Here is a 24,399-nt window from a genome sequence, read left to right as displayed (position 1 = left end):
TTGACCAGGGCTCACAGCCTGTCAATCAACAATCCAATTTGTTTAATATGAGATACAAGGTTTGTACATCAAGAAATGTAGGTGTGGGAGATACAGGAATGGGGAGGGAGGGAAACGTCACCATAAAAATGCAAACTAATGAGTAGGGTGATCAGGTTTCTGTCCAACAGATGTGAACCCAAAGATCACCAAATGGTAGTTAGTGGGTTTACTACCCATGACTCTCTAAGACAAAAATTAATGAGTCTGAAAACAGAACTTGGAATGACACCAGGCCATATCTGAATGGTGAGAGTGACAGGTCATCAAACAAATTAACATGTTTTATTTCATGACTGGTGCATCTTCTGCTTTATAGTCACCAATAATAATTTCTGAAAACATATTTTCATCCTCTTTCCATGGTACATTCTGCTGTGAAACTGAGAAACGCCTTAGATGAAACCTATTGAAAGAATAGATGGATCCTCTGACTCATGCAACAACCTCTGAAATTAGAGTATTTCTCAAATTCTAAATTCTTTCTGCTGCCTTTTCCTGCAAGTTTGCACAGATTCAAGGATCTTGGAGCACTAAGTTAAGTTATGTTTTGATGTTTAGGTCACATAGAAAACTAGCATCTTCTTATGGCCATGCATAGTGATGTTGTAAGGCCGCAGCATTAAAAATTTTGTATTAGTATACATGGTTAAGAATTAATTTGTGGGGCTCAGTGTTCAGCTGAACTTGAGGGACACTGCATTTTTCTGTGGCTCATTTGACTGTGTCCAAAGTAATTGATCCCTAAACGACATGCATGTGTCGCAGGAGAGTCCTTTCCTCATTGCAAACCAGTTGCCATCTTCTTCATCTGTACCTGATCCACAATTTTACTCACAATTGTGATTGCAAAATATTGATACATACCATTTGAAATTGCAATTTTGAAAGAACAACCCTTTCACTCTCCTTGCTAATTGTGATTTCGCATGGGTCAGTAAACTCAATTTGCAAGTTGCAAGTGAATTCAATACATATCAAAAAGTCATTGCAATTTTGCAGCCGTAAATTATGTGAATTTGAAAATCTGAGGATTTGGACGTACAAACTAACTTTTGACATTAACCCAAAGTTGATTGTAGAAGCAAACACACAGCTGATAATATTCTTTTCATGCTGTTTACTAATGGCAAATGAGAGTATGACTTTTTAAAATGAACTTACAAATGTTACATTGGGACGTCCTAATGTGTTGTAGGTGCACACCGTCTGCAACTCATCTCCCTGTAAGGAGAAAATAAAATAATGCATGTTACTGAATCTAGACATACTTTTAGAAGAATTCAGTGGGTATGTACTCTATTTTCTTGCTCTTGATTTTAGCTTTACATGAAAGAGCAGCATATGCAGTAAAAAGATTAGATTTATTCAAAGTTTGTTGGGCAACTTGCCATACTAACAGTTCAACTAAATGTTTGTTTTTTCCAAAACAAATGCACAAAGCAGAACTGAAATAGGTCAGAGAGTTTGAGGTAATTAGGTCTATGACCAATGTCTGTTGGGCTTTTGGTCTGTTTGGGCCTTTGGTCTAACTTTCCATTGGCAGAGCCATCTAGGGCACTACCAGCGGAAACATGATAGTTTATTCAACTACAGATAGACTGTCAGTTTCGCAGAGATAGCAATACTCAACATGTGTCCATGCCAACCTGTCTGCAAATTTTAAATGACCTCTTGAGTAGTGATCCTGTGGAGAACTTAGCATTGATTCAGGATTATTCATAAAAGACTGAAGGGAATTGCGTGGAGGAGGTTTATGTATGTGCATACATAATCGGTACAACAAAAAAACAAAATGTTCCATACTGACACAGAAGTTTGGGGATTCAGGTCTGGAGCTTTTATCAGATTATAGTTGGGTTAGAGAACGCAACAAATAAAATGAGTGTGGAGTCTCTGCATTCGGAAATTTACTTTCGGAAATCTAGGATTGTGTAAAATCCATGGGTCGATGCACAAGAACGCCCATGCGCCACACAAGAGACACCTTGCTGTGGTACATTTCTATAGAAAGTCACACAAGGTAGTGCAAATCACCCCTCGCGTCACTTTGCAAATATTTAATAGTATTTTGCTAAATGGTTGAGCCATAAAGTGGAACAACCATGACTCAAACGCAGTAAGTCTGGACCAGGACATTTTTTTTTTTATTTAAAGCAGCACTGATTCCTTTAAGGAACATTATTTGCTTTAACAAAAAGTATCCCTGTTTTGAAATCAAACACAGGAATAGTGGTTTGTTGTTCCTTAAGGGACACCATCTCTATTTGTAGCCTATCACAGGAGGTTACAAATAGTGAGCTGTCTAATTAATATTGATTCAGTCAGTTTTCAGGTTATTTACGGAATCAACATAATGGTAGACCCATGTTCGGCTGGAAATTTTTCCAAACAGGATATGAAAAATATTTTCATGACGTACAGAGCCCAAAAACGTTGAGTAGTTAATAGTCGCCTTACTACAGTTATTCTGTACAATACATATATTGAAAGTGTAGGCTTCCAGTTGTATCTGAGCCAGGTAACTAGACCAGCTCATAGGTTTGTTTTAACCAGACTGAGATTTGAAATGGCTCACGTTATGGTGGCCTTCCCTCAACTAAATAAGCCCCCAGTTGGACCTTGCCCATGTGATGGTCAGTCGAAACAAAGCACACTGCACTGTATGTTAATTTTTAGTCTATTTCTGAATGTTAGGGTTGCTTACCTGAAACCACTGTTTTTAAAGTATGATATTTATAATGTAGACAATGCCATAAAGTTGATCTATAATATGAATTCCCCGGACAAATGTTTTTATATTGCTACTTTTCTATGTAAATCAATTCAGCTTAGAAAAAGTATGATATTTTAAATATTTTCCTGTATTAAACTATTGACCTATTAGTAGATGGACACACTGCACATTCACGGGCAGATCACAAAATGTTGTTGCACAGTTTGCAATCACTTTTTATGACCTGCCCCTTAATTTATATGGAACATATAGTCTGTAAGGTTCTTTTCATTTCAGTTGTCAATATTTTGTTTGACAGATATGTATAATTAGGAACTGATCTGGTAAAATACTTTGAAATTAAATTAATTCAGCATATTGGATTGACTGACAATCTTGTTTAAGACTTAATGTAATTGTGGAATGTAATACCACAGGAAACCCCTGCAGCAGTGTGTCCCAGATGCACTAGTTCAGTAATAACAGCAGTTCTTTCAGTTTCAGGTAATGCACTTACCATTTTGATGGGCATGATTGCAGGCAGGTATCTTGTTTCTTGCAGGCTGAAGTCATAGGATAGATCTTGGCTTAAGATTCCCGCCTGGGTTCCATTTCTAGTAGATATGAAAGGCTGTTAGGAACTTGCTCATTTGTAAAAACAGCTTCAAATCATTATATTTGGGCTGGATTTAAAGGAGTTTTCCCTTTAGATTTAGACAGACTTATGGCCCCAGAAAAAAGGTTTAAAAGATAGGGCCTCTAAATGTGATACCACAGATTATCTATCCACAAAGTTTATATTCGGTCATTCTCTTACACCAGCTCTTGAAGAGAGTGCCAGCATTTGATGTACCCCTACAACTTTAGATCCGATAAGCATGTCCCATAAACCATTCAGGAACATGCAGTCCTATTTGAAATCCGAAAATCCAGGCCCAGTTATGTTTGCCCTTTGACTGCTGATAACCTACTCTTATATGTATGAACCACGCAGACATGATACTAAACTGAGGTCTGGTAACAGAAACACAGGAAACTGTGAAATCCTTTTGAGGTCTGCATTCTGAAAATAGATTGTAAATGCTAATGATAATCAAAAAATAAATAGAAATACTAATTGGCGTGTCATGTTGACCAGAAGACTTACTAAACACCCTTCGAGTTGGCACCACACCAAGGCTCTGCTTACCTGTACTGAACCACCTGCACCGCTGTTCCAGCCAGGTGAGTGTGGAGGAGGCTAGCAAACACCTGCATATCTGGAATCACCTCTCCCGTCACCTACAACAATAAAAGACACATCCCTTCAGGGAACAGTGCTCCACATCAGCATTCCTGTTTCAAGCCGCTCCCAAAACCTACCGCTCGTAGACTGATGTGTGCTGAAAGAAGGAACATATCAGAGTGATTGGGATGGATGAAAACTGCTTGGTCAAAGAGAGAAATGCGCCTTTGGCCATTTCCCCCCCCCCTGTATTTGAGCATGATTTTTATTAATACAATTAACTTCCACTGGATGTACGGTAACAAATAGTGGGTCAATCTAAAAGCAAGAAACTCATTCACCAAATTCCGAGAAGTAATTCAATGGCTGGAGCTTGCCATTGACACAGATGTACACCCATGCATGAGCTTACATGTTTCTGCATAAATGCAGTTCAAACGCTGCAGGCTGAGACCTGCATCAGTAGCAGGGGTGTGTGCTCTCGCCTTCTGAGGAAATGGGGACAAGAACGACTCAAAATTGGGTCATATATGGGGCATATTATCAAGAAACTGTGTTAACATTATCGCCGCTTTAGCGGCAGAAAACTGCCGCTAAATCAGCGATAATGGGCTTGATAATACGCCGTAGAGAATTCCAATAGAAGCCCATGTTCGCACTAGAACATGGGCTTCTATGGGAATTCTCAGGGGCTTAATATCAAGCCCATTATCGCTGCTTTAGCTGCATGTTCTGCCGCTAAAGCGGCGATAATGTTAGCACAGTTTCTTGATAATATGCCCTATAGTTCTACTGGCAACATTCAAGGTATACATCTTCCAAATATAGTTTTACATTGCATAGGTATAGATCTCTGCACAAGCTCTTCCGCGCCCATCCGCGCCCGAACAGGACCAGGAGCCAGGGATGCTGCCAGACACTCCTTTAATATATTAAGTTAATCTGCTCAGTCCCTACATGCACTCAAGCCCAAAGCCACCAAACCGCCCTGCCCACCCATCCCTGACTGCCAACATCTCGCTTTCACTATACATTTGACAGCAACAACTTCTCTCTCAGGTCTATTAATCTATAGACCTCCAGGTCCATGCAAACCCCTCACTGAAGCCCTCCCAGAGACAGTCGCCTGCCTTGCTATGGGAAAAAATAATTTCTCACTTCTTGGCGATCTAAATATTCACTTTGAAGAGTTAAATCAAGCAAACGTCACAAACATTTTACACGATCTTGCAAGCCTACAGCTGACTCAGAAAGTGAAAGAGGGACACATGCTAAAGGGCACCTTCTTGACCCAGGGTTCAGCAACAACCCTAACATAAAAATTGGACTGCCAGGTCCACTGGTCTAGACATACCAGGCCTTGATTGCGTTCACAATGGAAGGCACCCCGCCCCATCGGTCAAGACAACCACAACAAACCTGGGCCACAGATGGGCAAAACTGAATAAGGAAAACTGGGAGAATGTACTAGCCACAACCAAATCTTTTTTGAAAGCCAACTAGGACTTCAGTAGATGAATGGGTAAGGAACTCACTAGATTAAGTCACACCCATCACAACAATAAAGATCATAAAAAAGGAAAGGTCAGCACCATGGTTCACAAGTAACTTAGTATTCTTAGAAAAAAACAGTAAAGTCATTGAAAGGAACTACAGGACAATTTATGATAACAACTTGAAAGACTCCTCTAGAATAGCCACCAGACACTATCAACAAGAAATTAAATGAGCGCAGGCAGTATATTATGAAACCTCAATTTCAAAAGCAGCCAGTGCTCAGAGGGAACGTTTTGCATAGTTAAGTCACTCACTATTGTGAGAGTTGAAAACTTGCTGTCCACTGCCACCACAGCTGTTGTAATGAACCAGCAGCCTATTTTCAAGATAAAATGGAAGTAACTCATAACAGACTAGAAGGTTATTAGCAAAACATTCAGATATTCAGGCCTCACAGGAAAAGCGAACTTCTCTCTCTAGCTTCCCTCGTCACGATACTATACACATAGGTGTGCTTTACACATCTTAGTATGTACCAATAATGATCTCACCTCATCACTATGACAGTGTGTGTCTGCTTTTCACCACAATATGAGATTGCATGGAAATTCTTTGAGCACCTAAATCCCAATAGACGAGTGTGGAGTGCTGAATGAATGTTTGTTTTGCATGTAAAATGAACAGTAACCCATGTCTCTTTACCTATCTTCACAGATTTAAGGATGAGAGAATGTCCCTGTGTGTGATATGCATAGTGTATCACAAGTGCACTAATGATGGAGCAACACAAACAGTGTACAGTTTTTTAAATTAGCTGTTAGGGATCTTAAGCAATGGTTTTGAAGAAAGGCAGATAACCTTTTTTTAGGCAATTTCTATTTCATGAAACATGTCGACCCTTAATGAATCATTAAATGTATACACTTGCGACATCCAATATTGGTTATAATCTTGCAAAGATACCCTAAATAAACTATCAATATATGGATAATATATAGGCAATTTGGGTATAAGAACCTGTGGGACAGTCCAATAAGCAGAGCTCTGCTAACCATTATCGTTGAGCCTACCCAAACACAGTCGGGAAGTGGGTAACGAGGATGGAGTATACCACCAGGTAGGTTCCCCCTTCACCCCATTGAAGACAGAGTTCAGAGAGGCACAGTAACAAGACTTATCTCCCTCTTTCTAAGCTTTATTTGATTTTGAAACCTGAGGCAACTCTTTATCTTTGCTTCCAGCTCCCCATGTTTGATTTGCGGCTGAATAATTGTGCTTCAAATGATTATGGACACCCTTGAAAACTGTCTATGTCACGTTAGCCTTGGGTTATTCCTCCTTACATTGTTTAAAGTTCATGTCCTGTGCTGGACTGTGATGCAGTGAAAAGGAACAAATGGAGAGGTGATGGTGATGAATCTATGTCATGTACTGTAATCCTCATGAATGCATGAAACACAGATCAATGAGGTACACACTTAATTTGGTTGAAGCCCTCAGGTTAACACATACTATTTCCAGTCCACCACTGCCATTCTTCCCTGCATGATGATCTTTATTCCATATAGAACATCAAGCCATTTGAGCGCAAACATGGCAACTATGGCACATAACACATCCCCCTTTTAATATAAAAAAAGCGAAATAAAATGAATGAAAAACGAAATTTTGTTTCTACTTCAACATATTAAAAATGCATGAGACATTTGCCAACATCTCTAATTAATTCCCTACTTACACTGTACTATTCTTTTCTGAAAAAAGCCTTCTCACCACACACAAAATCCTTCAATCCGACTCTCCTCCATGTCTCCATCATTCATTTCAATGTCCCTCTCTTACATGCTACCATTCGTTCTTGACTCTCCAACACCATCATCACTTTATACCACTATGTTTCTCATGCTTCAACCTTCAACACTCACTTCCCCTTCATCAACACTCACCTCACCGACTTCCCCTCTTATAATACTGGAATATGATTAACTTTCCAAATCTTTGTTTCCTATTGCTTTAAAATCTAACCACTGAAAATCTTGTTCTGGGAGGTTTACACACTTCCTTCAGATGCTCCCGGAGGACTGTAAGCTACTCTATTGAAATTCCATACCTTTCCACTGCTCACTCTGACAGCATTGTTAAGAACCTCAATTACTTCCTCAGGTTCACAAAACTGACTCTGTCCCTTCTTGACATTGCTAGGTTTCTTTCTGTGAGCTCAGTCACCCACAGATATCTCCACCGGCTTTACCCCATAGTTATTATCATAGAGCATTTTCATTTTAGAATGATGTTCCACCATTCTGTTCTGCACTATTTCAAGAGACCATTGTTCAACACCAACATGATGTAACTAGTTTAGAGTGAACTTAGACCTGGTATTGCGGCCCCTCATGACCACAAATGGAGACAAAACCTGTGACTTCCGTCCTTGTTACTCACTATGGCCAAACCGCCTTGTATAATTAAAGCTCCTAATCTCTATTGCTACCAATGGCAGATTGGATCACCCCCTTCACAAATCAGTTGAATCTCTTAAGCATACAATATTCAATCGGGTTGTATGGGGAAGTAGATTTGTCTTGCACGCTTTCTGTCTTATAGTATTCTTCGGATGCATTTGAAAGGAATTGCAGCTCATTATCCCTTAATACTGATTTTGGTAAACCTTCAGAGACAAAAACTTTATTTAGAAATTCTAAAACTGAATTGGTGTCAGCCTTGTTCACCACTTCAGCTACTGGCCACCTTGAAAATAAGCCAATATGTACAATAGTACATTTCTCTTCTTTCCCCACAGGACACACAAAATCAACTGTTGCTATTTCCCAAGGCTGTGTAGGAAAAATAAAAGATTCTTAGGTGGTCTCAAGGTTTCCAATGTATTATCCACACCAGCACAACTGACACATCCTATCACAACCCTCTCAACATCCACATCTACATTCAGCAACCAAAACAAATTATTGATTAAACTCTTGGTCTGTACAATGGCAAAATGGCACCAATGTACACTAATATTGGTTTCCCAAGACACTTTGGATAAATGATTCTCTCTCCCCTCAAAATGGTACCATTATCTACTCTAAGTTGAGACCTAATCTCCTAAAATGGTTTGAGCTTCACTTGTATGTTACTTTTGTTAGGCCAATCTCCTTCAAGAAATTCCTTAACCTGAACTAGTACTTAACATTTCTCATTCTCGGGCAGACACTTTTCTTTACAAACAGCATTGCTACCTTCCCCATGTATAAATACTATTTTGGAAACTCTCCCATACCTCATCTTCACATTCTTCTAACTTCACATTCTTCTAACTAGACCACATTGTCTTTGCCAGGTAAATACGCACGTTTATGAGTGTAATCTTGCATCCTCATTGATAGTCTGGCAATTCTTCCATTGTTAATAATTTCACAAGAGGTGCTTGATCACATACGATGTTTACAAAAGCCCTGAAACATGCCAAGTCCTCTATTTCTAAAATCAGGTACCTTTCTTCAGTAGATGAAAGGGTACCTGATGCAAATGAGATTATACGTTCTTTACCACCCTCATCTTTACGGTTAAGACTGCTCCTAGCCCCTTGCCACTGGCGGTAGTGGTGATGCAACAAGTCAAATTTGGATCAAAGCAATCCAGAACTGGAATTTTGTCAATTATAGATGTTATTAGATCAAACTCCGGCAATCTACAGTCCATTCAAATGTTGATTTTTATTTAGGAGTTGTCGTAAATTAAATTTTTTTCCACAAACTTCAAATGATACAGATCCACACATTGTTCTTCCACTACTTTGAATTGAGCGGTACTGCTGGGATCTAGATTGAAGTGTAAGTTTCCTGATTAAACCAACCAATAACTGGGACACCTTTTTTGCTACATATAATTAGTCTTGTGTGCGTATTTCTGTAAACCTGTAGCCTTCATTTACGATCATATATAGTAATCCAGAATGAACAAAAATCTTGATTTACACTTCGCCAATACTCATCCAACATACTGGTTTGTTTTTTATACTATCATCACTAATAATTAAAATCAATTACCCGTTAAATTTATCACACAATCAAATCTCGTATCACAAAAAAACCACACTCATCATCATCATCCTCATCCACTTCTCTAGAATGCATTTAACATTGTTTCTTTTCTTTCTGCAAACTTTGACGAAATGCCCCATTACTCCACAGCTACTACATTTTTGTTTCAGTGCTTGGCAACCCCTACTACAGGCCAAATTCTCTCAACTATATCACCGGTAACATCTATTACCTCCTACCTTTGTCTTTATTCAAAAATTTTGACTGGTCATTGAATGTCTTAAACATAGGTTTACTAGCCTTTTTACCTACCACTCGGCATATAGCTTCAGCTGCTTTGTCTTTGGATAATAGTTTGTTAGTTCTTCAGCTCTACTGTTAATCTAAGCTCTGTGCACTATATTAAAGGCATTCTTTAATGGAGACTCCCCATTGACCAACAATTGTGTCTGAATAGCATGGTTGCTAACGTGTATAACTAACTGATTAAATCAGCTTGCAAAATGCCAAATTTATAATCCATTGCCATTTTTTTTAACTCAGCAACTTAGTTGTCAACCTATTCCCTAACTTCTTGTTTGTGTTAAAAAAACTTGTATCTATTTAATCCAGTGCACACTTTAGGAGTAAAGTAAAGGCCCAGATTCCTCAATGCTGCCTCAAAACCATTTGTGTCTCCCACAACCGGAGCTTTGAACATTTTAATTGTACACTTTTAATCCATACCACTCCAAAAAATGTAAAATGATTCTCTTTTTTGTACTGTTTACATGTTTGCGGAGTAATCTAGTGCAGCAACATAATTAAGAAAATATTCCTTCCATTCAACCCATTTTAAGGTAGGCTCCGATCCAGATGGGCAAAAAGCATGAGGTGTAGAAATGCTAAAACTTTGTGTTGTTGCCATGGTGAGAGTGAAGACAAAAGGGTGGTGCACTGCTATAACCCCCCCAAAAAAAAATCATATCTCAACTTCCCCCCTTTTTTTTCTCCAAAGGAATCCGCATGCTAAAAGTACAAGGTACTAAAATCACAAAGTCCCTCTAAAGAAAAAAGCAAAGGGATGTGAATATTTGCTGTAGAGGGTTCCCCCTTCTTTCCTTTCTTTCTATTTTTATCGATGAACGATCCTGCAAAGCTGCTATGGTATGAGATATAGGAGAAATCAAAATTGCGGTGGCGTGGGGTCACGCTGCGTGACCTCGCTGTAACAAAGCAGTTGATGGTCTAGCTGCCAGTCAGTTCTTGCTTGCATAGGACTACATGCATCACATGCGCCTAGACCTACCAGTGTGACGTGTCACGCATTCCACATAACATGGATGGGACAGCCAGAATCCAGACACAGGATGCAACTCCTGATAAATGGTGAGCTGCAAGTGGACAGCAATCAAATCCTTGAGCTTCCTTGAGCACTTCGACAACATTTACGCCTCACCAATTCCTCTTGACCAAGGGTGCAGGCGAATAAGAATTAAATGAGACTCACATACCGGAAAACAAGTCTCCTGTAGTGCCACCTTTGATTCCTCTTTTTCCTTAGTGCAATATGAGTATTGCTTGAAATGTGAAATTACTGACAAAGTAGACGATGAATAAAGAACAAATAATCCTCTCCATGGGCACCTGCTTCAAACACTCACCCCAACATTGTCATGTACTGTAATCCCCATGAATGCACAAACATAGTTCAATGTAGTACACACTTTGTTTGAAGCAGCCAGGTTAAAAAGTGTGCTTGCCAGTTCACCACTGACATTCTTCCCTGCTTTCTTGTTCTATATTCCATATAGAACATATAGAACATCAAGCCGTTTGAGAGCAAACATAGCAATTGTGGATAGTGATAGTGATTTTAAAAGGATTTAACATCTGAAATTAGTGTGGAAAAGTCTAAGCAGCAGGCTTGGGATGTGGACATTGAAGGAGAAATAGTCCAAATGCAAATGAAGAAGCAATTGACCGATACAATATCTTGAGAACTGAGGAACTTGATTGTCCAAAAAATTATATTTCTATGTATCATGATTAGACTAGCAATTTAATTACCATATATGATTACTTGGGGGTCGCAGATATCAGAATGTTTCAGTCTGAGATAAAGTAGGCTATGCTTTAGGTTTGGTGAAAAAAGCCCATACAGATTGGTTGCCTATTAGACCAACAGGGCAACGTTGCATCTACTACCTACTGCAGAGAAATGTACCCAGAAATTTAAAATAGGGAATTGGTCAAATACTAGAGATTTACTTACCATATCTCACCCATGCATCTTTGTTATTCAACTGACATGTTTTCAAATATATCACTGCTACTTAAATATTGCAACAGAATAATGGAATCCAATCAATACCTACATTATCTTTAACGTTTTAGTTGATGTCGGGAACAGTTGTTGTCAGAGTATCATTATCAACTTGTTGCAATTTTCGAGTTTGTTTCAAATCTCCTTTATATAAATGCCACAATGAAATGCACTATGAACTGCTAAATCAACCATCACTACCTCATTATTACCACAATCATTGATGTTTTTGAAGGATGCTTAATAACCTCAGAACAGAGGACTTCTACTGCCTAAAGGCTCTTGATGATACATAATGCTGTTTGCAAGCATGACCCCACTGACAATTTGATTGGTTAACCCTACCTGAAATCAAAATCCATCCCACCGGCCCACACAGGTACATGATCTGTACAAAGTATGAGATCAGAGTTCCACTTCCTGTATGGCAGCCATGATTCTGAATTAGTGTACCAGCAAGATCCCTGGGCACTCAACCACTAATATGGACACTTGCAGCAGTCAACAGGTGAATGAGCTTAGTGTAAGCAATGGATACATATGGAAGTTACAGTAACATCCATACCGAAAATGACAATGCCTCCACCATTTTTAGTTTTTATGAGTAGCTGGTCATCACACTGGTGAACACCCTCTTCCACCAATTGTAAAATGCCACCATTAGGATTCATTTTTATAGATGCTTACAATTAACTGGTACACATCAGAGAAATGAAAAATATAGTGTAGTGAGAAGCTTATTAAATGCCCCCTTAAAATATATCAATAATTTCTAACCAAGTGCCCCATTGCGTGCAGGTTTGTGCCTATGTCACATTGTTTCAAAGAGCAAGATGGCACAGTAGTTCCACTTGCTTTAGCAATTCCAATTTGTAATGAGGTTTCAGCGTTCTAGTATGCAGGTATGTTCTAAATATTAAGGGCAAACAACAGACTGTGACTCAATAAACACATAGCATTTATTCACCTGATTGAAAAGATCAGTTTTGCAGAGTGAGTAAAGGTTGAATGATTCTGCCCCTGGAGGGATAAAGCTAAAAATCCGTGCTAAGATCCCTGTTGATAGTACGCCAACATCATGCTCTCGTAGGATTGGGGTGTAATACAGCCGGATGCCAGAGCTGTCTGTTCGCCCTGGAAAAAAAAGAAACACAATACTTCTATTAATAAAACAGTTTTAAAAGAATAATAGCAGAGAACTGGAGGACACAGAATCTCCCTAATGGTTTGTGTGTCACTGTTTTGATCGCCGCCAAGTTGGGTCCCAATTAATTATTTTGGATTACCATCATTTCAGCATGGTAAATGTCTAAATACCTTTAGAGTTATTTCAGATTGTGAACTTCATTTCTATTATATTCTTTTTTAATACGTGTTTTTTTTTGCTTTCAGTGTTTATATATGTTAAATATATATAAATATATATATATATATTCACTGAAAAAAACATAGGTTTCAAACATGTTATAGTTAGGAATTAGCATTTAAAAAACCATGGAAATTCACTGACAAAACCTTAGGTTTCAGGGGTGTTATAGTTAGCTGGACCTTTCACTTGAACAAAACCATTGAAATTCTTCAGTTAAGTTAGTTGTAGTAACTATAACTCAACCGCAAGCAATCCACTGCTGATGATGTCACATATTACATCATTCATGACATGGTCAGTGACATCACTGATGATATCTCAAATGACATCAGGCGAGCAATGCCCATTGAACTCACAGGGCTTCAGCCCCCCATCTTGTGAGGCAGCCTAGGATGAGACAGCTTCCCGGCGCACACACAGCCGCACCCGAGTACTTTACGGGTCTTTTAAAGACCTTTTGCTTGTTAATGAGGCTTTGATGGTTTTCACCCCGTCTTAGGGCCCCTGCAGCTCCACTCTGTCTTTTGCCTGAAGAATCAACCCCCCCAAATTTTTTCTTAGCCCCCCCTAAATTTAACTCGAGGTGCGCCTCTGAATGACATCACTGATGACATCATCCAGTGAATGTGGTTTTGGTTCGTTTTTTAAATATGTATTATATATATAACAATCTGCATTGAAGAATGAGTGGATATATAAATATCTGGATGGAGGATTTAGTAGCAGTGTGATCGACTGTTTACTTGACTAATTTGATGGTGTCTCACTAAATATATTGGATAGTGACTAAACAATGTGAATATCTGTATCACTGTCAGTTTTTGTTAAGCTGATGCACCAGTTGGTTACTAGCTATGTGAAAGTCTATATTAGTTATTGATTAGTTAACTTAGTATTTGTATGGCATAGGCCAGGGCACGTTTGCACAATGGTAAAGGAAGGGGGCGTGGCCTGATGTGACATCAGTGCAAACACGCCCTGTGCACGTTTTAAAATGGGGAAAATATTCCACTTCAATCCTGAGGTCCCCAGGGGACCAACTAGCCCTGCAGGTACCTCCAGTATACGCCAAGTAGGATGCTGCGTTGCTGAGAGTTGTTCAGAAACCATCGCCCCTTTTAGCACCTCTCTGCAACATAGCTCCGAGGCACTGACTGTAGGTACCTGGTGGGCTAGTTGGCCCCCAGGGCACCTCAGGATTGAAGAGGAACTAATTCCCCAACTTAAAACATGCCACAGGGCGTGTTTGCACACATATCACCTCAGGCCCCAGCCCCTACCTTCACCACTCTGCAAACGTGCCCCATGGCGCATTTTAAGTTGGGGTATTAAGTCCCCTCAAATCCTGAGGTCCCCTGGGGACCAACTAGCCCACCAGGTACCTCCAATAAGTGCCATGGAGCTGGGTTGCAGAGAGGTGTAACAAGGGGCGAGGGCTCAGAGCACCTCTCTGCAACGCAGCCCCCTGGCGCATATTGGAGGTTCCTGGTGGGCTAGTTGGCCGCTAGGGACCCCGTGTATTCAAGGGGCATTTGATCCCCCTCTGCAAATGCACCGAGGGGTGTTTGCAGAGTGGTGCAATAAGAGGGCATGGCCTCCAAACGCAATCCCATTTAAAAAATATAACAATTTAAGAAGAGGGGCTAGCCCCCTTCTTTTAATATTTTTTTGGCCCTGGGGACCCATCCCCCAGGGCCTGCCCCTAATTGTTTTTGAAAAAATAAAACAAATATGAGGCCATAATCTGCCACCAGGGACACAATCCCCTGGGGCATGGGGCTTTTTAAAAAAAATATATATATTTGGAGGGGGGCTGCCTTTGCCCCCTCCTGGGCCACTTATGGCCCCGGGGACCCCATCCACGGGGCTGGCCCTTTTTTATTATTCTTATTTTCTTTTTAAATTACATTTTGGGGAGGGGGCCATGTGGCTCCCCTCTAGGGCCATTAATAGCCCCGGGGACGCCATCCCTCAGGGCTGGCCCACTCCATTGGGGACCGTGGGGGGACCCCAATCCCCCCACGGTCCCACCGGCTCCCCGCGTCCTGTGGGAGCTGGCATTGCTTTTCCACATGGGAAGCAGCTAACATGCTGCTCCCCATGTGGAAAAGCAATCTGCATTGCTATTTGGAAGAGAGGGCAGGTTTCCTGCTCTAAAAAAAAAAAATGTAATGTATTTGATTTATATAGCGCACAAATCACCCGAAGGTCTCGGGGCGCTTGCTTAGGGAACCCGTCCTGGTATTCCCCTGTGAGATACCCCGGCAGGGTATCCACAAGGTGAAAGCCAGGCATCCCGCCGCGAGGGGCCGTAGTGGAGATTAAGCAAGCTATTGCCCAGAGTTGCAGAGTGTGACCCCATGAGTCGAGTAGGCACCGGCGCGAGAATTATTGAGTCTGTGGAATTTTTGAGCCCAAGACCCGCCGAGGCGGGGAATCGAACCCTGGTCCACGGCCGCTCTCAGCTTCCGGGTCTGCCGCCTCTAACCACTGAGCCACGCTTCTCTTCTCTCTTCAGAATAGCAAAGCAGTTTGGAATGACAGGGTGGGCGCCGTGAGGCTCCCACCCTTTCATTGCAAATGGCAGTGTCCCTGGGATAGGCACCTTGGGGCACTGCAGGAGCCGGCCCTGGGGGTTGGTGGTCTCCAGGGCAATTAAGGGCTCCAGGAGTGGGCCCACGAGGCCCCCTCTCATCGTTTGAAAAGCCCCAGGGGTGGTGGTCCCCGGGGCCTGGGAGACCCCCAAATTAAAAACTTAATGCTCAAGCCCCCCACGCAGTTTTTTTTATTTAAAAAAAAAGCCCCGGGGGTGGCGGTCCCCGGGGCTTTGGGGGCATTTGAGCGCCCATGCACCATTCATAATAATGCCCCTAACTATTTAATTGCCCCTGGGATTTGGCCCCTCCAGGGACTAGTAAGTAATATAGCGCAGGAGAACGCACTTCGTTTTATGTTTTCATCAGCAAGATCCACACACCCTGCTCAGATTTTGCTGATGTTTTTTGGGCCTTGGTGGTCCTTGTGGGACACCTTAAGCAGGCCTAGAGTGTTTCTACCCTGCCCCCGTTTTCCGTTTTTTGCATTTGTTTCTTAGGTTTCTTATGCCTTGGTTCTACCGAGGCACAAGATGGCTGCCAACACTTCCTGATTTGGAGTGTTACCAGCAAATTAGAATACAGCTCGTGTACAACAGGGTGCTCTTAGGGTGCGCGGATCCTGCGCAGCCATAGATATATATGTACTTTTAAATGTCATTTTCTCAGGAACTACTGAACGGAGTTACAACATTTAAGAAAAAGGTACGAGTCTGAACTGAGGACTACCTTTTTGCCAAATTTGGTGTAATTCCATTCAGCAGTTCGGGCTGTATCTGGGGCTAATTGTCCCTATGGAAAATTGCATGGGACCTCCTTTTTTCTCGGCCCCTGCTACAAAAATCACCCCAAGACCTTTAAGATAAGAACGGACCAGAGTTGGCCATTAGTTTTGAAAATTTTGCGTAGATTCATGGACTGGCGCTAAAGTTATTTCAAATAGAATGTTAAGGATTTCCTGTCTAAAATGTGTCCTAACTATACCTACGTACAGGCGACTGGCAGTAGTTAATACATACCAATATAATAAAGAGAAAGCCCAAACATTTGAGGTGGGTAAACTCAGGAACCACAGCACCAATCACAACACCCAATACAGTGTTGGAAAGAGCAGTTGCAGCAGAAGGACATAGGCTATGCAGACGCCCACCATATACATTTAAAAGGTAAAAGAACAGAGCAAGCAAAGTAGTCCCTTGTGAGCGTGTCTGCGTATGTGCTGTGGGCTTGTGCTGGGGGCGTGAGGAACGCTGGGGGCATGTGGTACGTTCCGCCCTTCATGCCATGTCTCATATTATGTGCTGTGGGCGTGTGCTGGGGGCGTGGGCGTGTGCGGGATTACAGGGAAATAAAAGCGAGCGTTGTGCCCAATATTTCATTATTTTTTTTCCCAGGTTCTGTACATTCCAGCTCCGGGTGTCCACCCTGCTCCCTTTGAATACCCCTGCACCCCATAATCATAACCCACCCTTACTCCTTAAAATACCCTAACACCCTTAAACACTAACCCAACTTAACCCTATAAATATACCCTGTACCCCAAAACCCAAACCTATCCCTAAACCCTAAAAATACCCCTGAACCCCAAAACCCAAACCAAGCCCTGAACCCTATAAATACCCCTGTACCTCAAAACCCAAACCTAGACATGAACCATTAAAATACCCATGTACTCCAAAACCCAAACCTACCCCTGACCCCTAAAAATACCCCTCTACCCCAAAACCCAAACCTAGCCCTGAACCATAAAAATAACCCTGTACCCCAAAACCCAAACCTACCCCTGAACACTAAATACCCCTGTACCCCAAAACCCAAACCTAGCCCTAAACCCTAAAAATACCCCTGTACCCCAAAACCCAAACCTAGCCCTGTACCCTTAAAATACCCCTGTACCCCAAAACCCAAACCTAGCCCTGAACCCTAAAAATAACCCTGTACCCCAAAACCCATACATATCCCTAAACCCTAAAACTACCCCTGTACCTCATAACCCAAAACTATATCTGAACTCTTAAAATACCCAAAAACCCCAAAACATATACCTCAGTACCCCAAAACATATACCCCTATACCCATACTTACCTTATCCAAACATGGTAAAAGCATATCAAATGTAATGCCATACGTTATAATCGCATTGCGGAGTCATGGTACTTTCGTTATGAAAGTATGCAGAGTAATGGTATTTGGTAAAAAAGTTGCAGAATAATGGGTTTAGGTACTTTGGGGTCTCGGTGGACCACATCTCCAGCAACATGCTCAAATTTTTTCACCACCGATTTGAAGAAAATGCACAGGTCTCTCTCATTGATGGCCAGCACCGACATACACTTTTAGACACACCTCCCGCCACAAGTTCTAGAATTGTGAACTTTAGAGCTGGGGAGCTACGTTCGAATTTCGGCATCAGCTCAACATCCTGTGATTCCAGGCAAATTGCTTTGTGTCCGCGTGCCTACCACAAATTCATATGTTCTTCTGTAATGTAAATTGTGCTCATGCCATGTTGTCAAGTTCGCGTTATTTAATATTGCAAGGAAAAATAAAGTAGGGAAACTCGAGTTCACATACTACTGAACGCGCACTCTTAAGTACATCAGCAGTGCACTGTGAATCAGAGCATTTCACAGGCCAGTCACAGATAAGAAATGCTATCAAAACGAAATCCTACAAAACAATATACTACTGGCCGGCAGCAATTCAAACCCGGACAACGTCGGGACGGACTGCTAGTATATATATATATAATACTTGCTGGTGCAACACTTTTATTCGCTTTGTGACCCTCCCCTGATGAAGAAGCCGCACTGGCTTTGAAACGTGTTGGGAAAAAGGAAAGGATATCGGACTGCTGTGCTGATTGAAATAAAAATCCTGGTTTTCAACCTACCTCCTTGAGTCTTGTTTCCACATCAGGGCATCGTTTTTGGATTTAAATACGGCAGCCTGGCCGTAGGAAACTTGACACCACAACTCAGTGGGGCCGCTCGATGGGCTCTCCGCACGTCTGACTATGGCGCAACAAGGGAGTGAGAAATGAATGGACCAGCTGTGGCGGCTCTGTGACCCACTCGGGTGTTTTACTGGATTTTATTATTGCAAACATGATTGAAACCCACTGAGGTAATACTAGCGCCTAGAACAGTGAACTGCAAGTACCAGCATGCTCAGTATTCAACCCACCTCGGATTAATTAATGCGTGCGTACTAATACTTGCTGGCGCAACATTTCTTTTTGCTTTGTGACCCTCCCCTGATGAAGAAGCCGCCCTGGCTTTGAAACGCGTTGGGTAAAAGGAAAGGATTTCGGACTGCCGTGCTGACTGAAATAAATATCCTTGTGTTTAACTTCCCTCCTTGAGTATTGTTTCCGCATCAGGGCATCGTTTTTGGATTTCAATACGGCAGCCTGGCTGTAGGAAACTTGACACCACAACTCAGTGGGGCCGCTCGATGGTCTCACTGCACGTCGGACTATGGTGCAACGAGGGTGTGAGTAAGGAAAGGACCAGCTGTGTCAGCTCTGTGACCCACTCGGGTGTTTTACTGGATTTTATTATTGCAAACATGATAGAAACCCACTGATGTAATACTAGCGCCTAGAACACTGAACTGCAAGTGCCAGCATGCACAGTATTCAACCCACTTGGGATTAATTAATACATGCGTACTAATACTTGCTGGCGCAACACTTCTATTCGCTTTTTGACCCTCCCCTGATGAAGAAGATGCCCTGGCTTTGAAACGCGTTGGGAAAAAGGGAAGGATTTCGGACTGCCGTGCTGATTGAAACAAAAATCCTGGTGTTCAACCTCCCTCCTTGAGTCTTGTTTCCGCATCAGGGCATCGTTTTTGGATTTAATTACGGCATACAGGCTGTAAGAAACATGACACCACAACTCAGTGGGGCCGCTCGATGGGCTCACTGCACGTCGGACTATGGTGCAACGAGGGTGTGAGTAATGAAAGGACCAGCTGTGGCAGCTCTGTGACCCACTCGGGTGTTTTACTGGATTTTATTATTGCAAACATGATAGAAACCCACTGATGTAATACTAGCGCCTAGAACATTGAACTGCAAGTACCAGCATGCACAGTATTCAACCCACCTGGGATTAATGAATGCGTGCGTACTAATACTTGCTGAAGCAACATTTCTTTTTGCTTTGTGACCCTCCCCTGATGAAGAAGCCGCCCTGGCTTTGAAACGCGTTGGGTAAAAGGAAAGGATTTCGGACTGCCGTGCTAACTGAAATAAATATCCTGGTGTTTAACCTCCCTCCTTAAATCTTGTTTCCACATCAGGGCATCGTTTTTGGATTTAAATACGGCAGCCTGGCTGTAGGAAACTTGACACCACAACTCAGTGGGGTCGCTCGATGGGCTCACTGCACGTCGGACTATGGTGCAACGAGGGTGTGAGTAAGGAAAGGACCAACTGTGGCAGCTATGTGACCCACTCGGGTGTTTTACTGGATTATATTATTGCAAACATGATAAAAACCCACTGAGGTAATACTAGCGGCTAGAACACTGAACTGCAAGGGCCAGCATGCTCAGTATTCAACCCACCTGGGATTAATTAATACATGCGTACTAATACTTGCTGGCGCAACACTTCTATTCGCTTTGTGACCCTCCCCTGATGAAGTAGCCGCCATGACTTTGAAACGCGTTGGGAAAAAGTTAAGGATTTCGGACTGCCTTGCTGATCGAAATAAAAATCCTGGTGTTTACCGTCCCTCCCTGAGTCTTGTTTCTGCATCAGGGCATCGTTTTTGGATTTAAATACGGCAGCCAGGCTGTAGGGAACTTGTCACCACAACTCAGTGGGGCCGCTCGATGGGCTCACTGCACGTCGGACTATGGCGCACCCAGGGTGTGAGTAATGAAAGGACCAGCTGTGGCAGTTTTGTGACCCACTCAGGTGTTTTACTGGATTTTATTATTGCAAACATGATAGAAACCCACTGAGGTAATACTAGCGCCTAGAACACTGAACTGCAAGTACCAGCATGCTCAGTATTCAACCCACCTGGGATTAATTAATGCGTGCGTACTAATACTTGCTGGCGCAACAGTTCTATTTGCTTTATGACCCTCCCCTGATGAAGAAGCTGTCCTGGCTTTAAAACGCGTTGAGAAAAAGGAAAGGATTTCAGACTGCCGTGCTGATCGAAATAAAAATAATGGTGTTCAACTTCCCTCCTTGAGTCTTGTTTCCGCATCACGGCATCGCTTTTGGATTTAAATACGGCAGCCTGGCTGTAGGAAACTTGACACCACAACTCAGTGGGGCCGCTCAATGGGCTCACTGCACGTCGGATTATGGTGCAACGAGGGTGTGAGTAATGAAAGGACCAGCTGTGGCAGCTCTGTGACCCACTCGGGTGTTTTACTGGATTTTATTATTGCAAACATGATAGAAACCCACTGAGGTAATACTAGCGCCTAGAACACTGAACTGCAAGTACCAGCATGCTCAGTATTCAACCCACCTGGGATTAGTTAATGCGTACGTACTAATACTTGCTAGCGCAACACTTCTATTCACTTTGTGACCCTCCCCTGATGAAGAAGCTGTCCTGGCTTTGAAACGCGTTGGGAAAAAGGGAAGGATTTCGGACTGCCGTGCTGATCGAAATAAAAATCCTGATGTTCAACCTCCCTCCTTGAGTCTTGTTTCCGCATCAGGGCATTGTTTTTGGATTTAAATGCGGCATACAGGCTGTAAGAAACATGACACCACAACTCAGTGGGGCCGCTCGATGGGCTCACTGCACGTCGGACTATGGCGCACCCAGGGTGTGAGTAATGAAAGGACCAGCTGTGGCAGCTCTGTGACCCACTCGGGTGTTTTACTGGATTTTATTATTGCAAACATGATAGAAACCCACTGAGGTAATACTAGCGCCTAGAACACTGAACTGCAAGTACCAGCATGCTCAGTATTCAACCCACCTGAGATTAATTAATGTGTGCGTACTAATACTTGCTAGCGCAACACTTCTATTCGCTTTCTGACCCTCCCCTGATGAAGAATCCGCCATGACTTTGAAACGCGTTGGGAAAAAGTTAAGGATTTCTGACTGCCTTGCTGACTGAAATAAAAATCCTTGTGTTCAACCTCCCTCCCTGAGTCTTGCTTCCGCATCAGGGCATCGTTTTTGGATTTAAATACTGCAGCCTGGCTGTAGGGAACTTGTCACCACAACTCAGTGGGGCCGCTCGATGGGCTCACTGCACGTCAGACTATGGCGCACCCAGGGTGTGAGTAATGAAAGTACCAGCTGTGGCAGTTCTGTGACCCACTCGGGTGTTTTACTGGATTTTATTATTGCAAACATGATAGAAACCCACTGAGGTAATACTAGCGCCTAGAACACTGAACTGCAAGTACCAGCATGCTCAGTATTCAACCCACCTGGGATTAATTAATGCGTGCGTACTAATACTTGCTGGCGCAACACTTCTATTCGCTTTATGAGCCTCCCCTGATGAAGAAGCTGTCCTGGCTTTGAAACGCGTTGAGAAAAAGGAAAGGATTTCAGACTGCCGTGCTGATCGAAATAAAAATAATGGTGTTCAACTTCCCTCCTTGAGTCTTGTTTCCGCATCAGGGCATCGTTTTTGGATTTAAATACGGCAGCCTGGCTGTAGGAAACTTGACACCACAACTCAGTGGGGCCGCTCGATGGGCTCACTGCACGTCGGACTATGGCGCACCAAGGGTGTGAGTAATGAATGGACCAGCTGTGGCAGCTCTGTGACCCACTCGGGTGTTTTACTGGATGTTATTATTGCAAACATGATTGAAACCCACTGAGTTAATACTAGCGCCTAGAACACTGAACTGCAAGTACCAGCATGCTCAGTATTCAGCCCACCTGAGATTAATTAATGCGTGCGTACTAACACTTTCTGGCGCAACAATTCTATTCGCTTTGTGACCCGCTCCTGATGAAGTAGCTGTCCTGGCTATGAAACGCGTTTCTGAAAAAGGAAAGGATTTCGGACTGCCGTGCTGATTGAAATCAAAATCCTGGTTTTAAATCTCCCTCCTTGAGTATTGTTTAAGCATCAGGGCATCATTTTTGGATTTAAATACGGCAGCATGGCTGTAGGAAACTTGACAGCACAACTCAGTGGGGCCGCTCGATGGGCTCTCTGCACGTCTGACTATGGCGCAACAAGGGTGTGAGAAATGAATGGACCAGCTGTGGCAGCTCTGTGACCCACTCGGGTGTTTTACTGGATTTTAATATTGCAAACATGATAGAAACCCACTGAGGTAATACTAGCGCCTAGAACACTGAACTGCAAGTACCAGCATGTTTAGTATTCAACCCGCCTCAGATTAATTAATGCGTGCATACTAATACTTGCTGGCGCAACATTTCTATTCGCTGTGTGACCCTCCCCTGATGAAGAAGCCGCCCTGTCTTTGAAACGTGTTGGGTAAAAGGAAAGGATTTCTGACTGCCGTGCTGACTGAAATAAATATCCTGGTGTTTAACCTCCCTCCTTAAATCTTGTTTCCACATCAGGGCATTGTTTTTGGATTTAAATACGGCAGCCTGGCTGTAGGAAACTTGACACCACAACTCAGTGGGGCCGCTCGATGGGCTCACTGCACGTCGGACTATGGCGCAACGAGGGTGTGAGTAATGAAAGGACCAGCTGTGGCAGCTCTGTGATCCACTCAGGTGTTTTACTGGATTTTATTATTGCAAACATGACAGAAACCCACTGAGGTAATACTAGCGCCTAGAACACTGAACTGCAAGTGCCAGCATGCTCAGTATTCAACCCACTTGGGATTAATTAATACATGCGTACTTATACTTGCTGGCGCAACACTTCTAATCACTTTGTGACCCTCCCCTGATGAAGAAGCTGTCCTGGCTTTGAAACGCGTTGGGAAAAAGGGAAGGATTTCGGACTGCCTTGCTGACTGAAATAAAAATCCTGGTGTTTACCGTCCCTCCCTGAGTCTTGTTTCCGCATCAGGGCATCGTTTTTGGATTTAAATACGGCAGCCTGGCTGTAGGGAACTTGTCACCACAACTCAGTGGGGCCGCTCGATGGGCTCACTGCACGTCGGACTATGGCGCACCCAGGGTGTGAGTAATGAAAGGACCAGCTGTGGCAGCTCTGTGACCCACTCAGGTGTTTTACTGGATTTGATTATTGCAAACATGATAGAAACCCACTGAGGTAATACTAGCGCCTAGAACACTGAACTGCAAGTACCAGCATGCTCAGTATTCCACCCACCTGGGATTAATTAATGCGTGCGTACTAATACTTGCTGGCGCAACAGTTCTATTTGCTTTATGACCCTCCCCTGATGAAGAAGCTGTCCTGGCTTTGAAACGCGTTGAGAAAAAGGAAAGGATTTCAGACTGCCGTGCTGATCGAAATAAAAATAATGGTGTTCAACTTCCCTCCTTGAGTCTTGTTTCCGCATCAGGGCATTGTTTTTGGATTTAAATACGGCAGCCTGGCTGTAGGAAACTTGACACCACAACTCAGTGGGGCCGCTCGATGGGCTCACTGCACGTCGGACTATGGCGCACCAAGGGTGTGAGTAATGAAAGGACCAGCT

At 42.7% G+C, this 24,399-nt stretch overlaps 1 protein-coding gene across 1 annotated transcript in view; it reads right to left on the bottom strand.

Annotated features, from left to right (window-relative positions):
* The window catches only part of LOC147700830 (putative DBH-like monooxygenase protein 2), a 275,994-nt gene that overhangs the window by 115,483 nt on the left and 136,112 nt on the right, over positions 1–24,399 (bottom strand). Inside the window, exons 7-10 of the mRNA XM_086928503.1 lie at positions 12,793–12,959; positions 3,945–4,036; positions 3,273–3,369; positions 1,204–1,263 (exon numbers count right to left, since the gene is read on the bottom strand). Coding sequence (XP_086784629.1) covers positions 1,204–1,263; positions 3,273–3,369; positions 3,945–4,036; positions 12,793–12,959 — 416 coding nt within the window. The remainder of the gene's footprint in view (positions 1–1,203; positions 1,264–3,272; positions 3,370–3,944; positions 4,037–12,792; positions 12,960–24,399) is intronic.

This window comes from Lissotriton vulgaris, chromosome 7 (assembly GCF_964263255.1).
Source record: "Lissotriton vulgaris chromosome 7, aLisVul1.2, whole genome shotgun sequence".
NCBI classification, from domain to species: domain Eukaryota; kingdom Metazoa; phylum Chordata; class Amphibia; order Caudata; family Salamandridae; genus Lissotriton; species Lissotriton vulgaris.
Note: the sequence above shows the minus strand (reverse complement) of the source record. Positions and strands in the feature narration are given on the sequence as shown.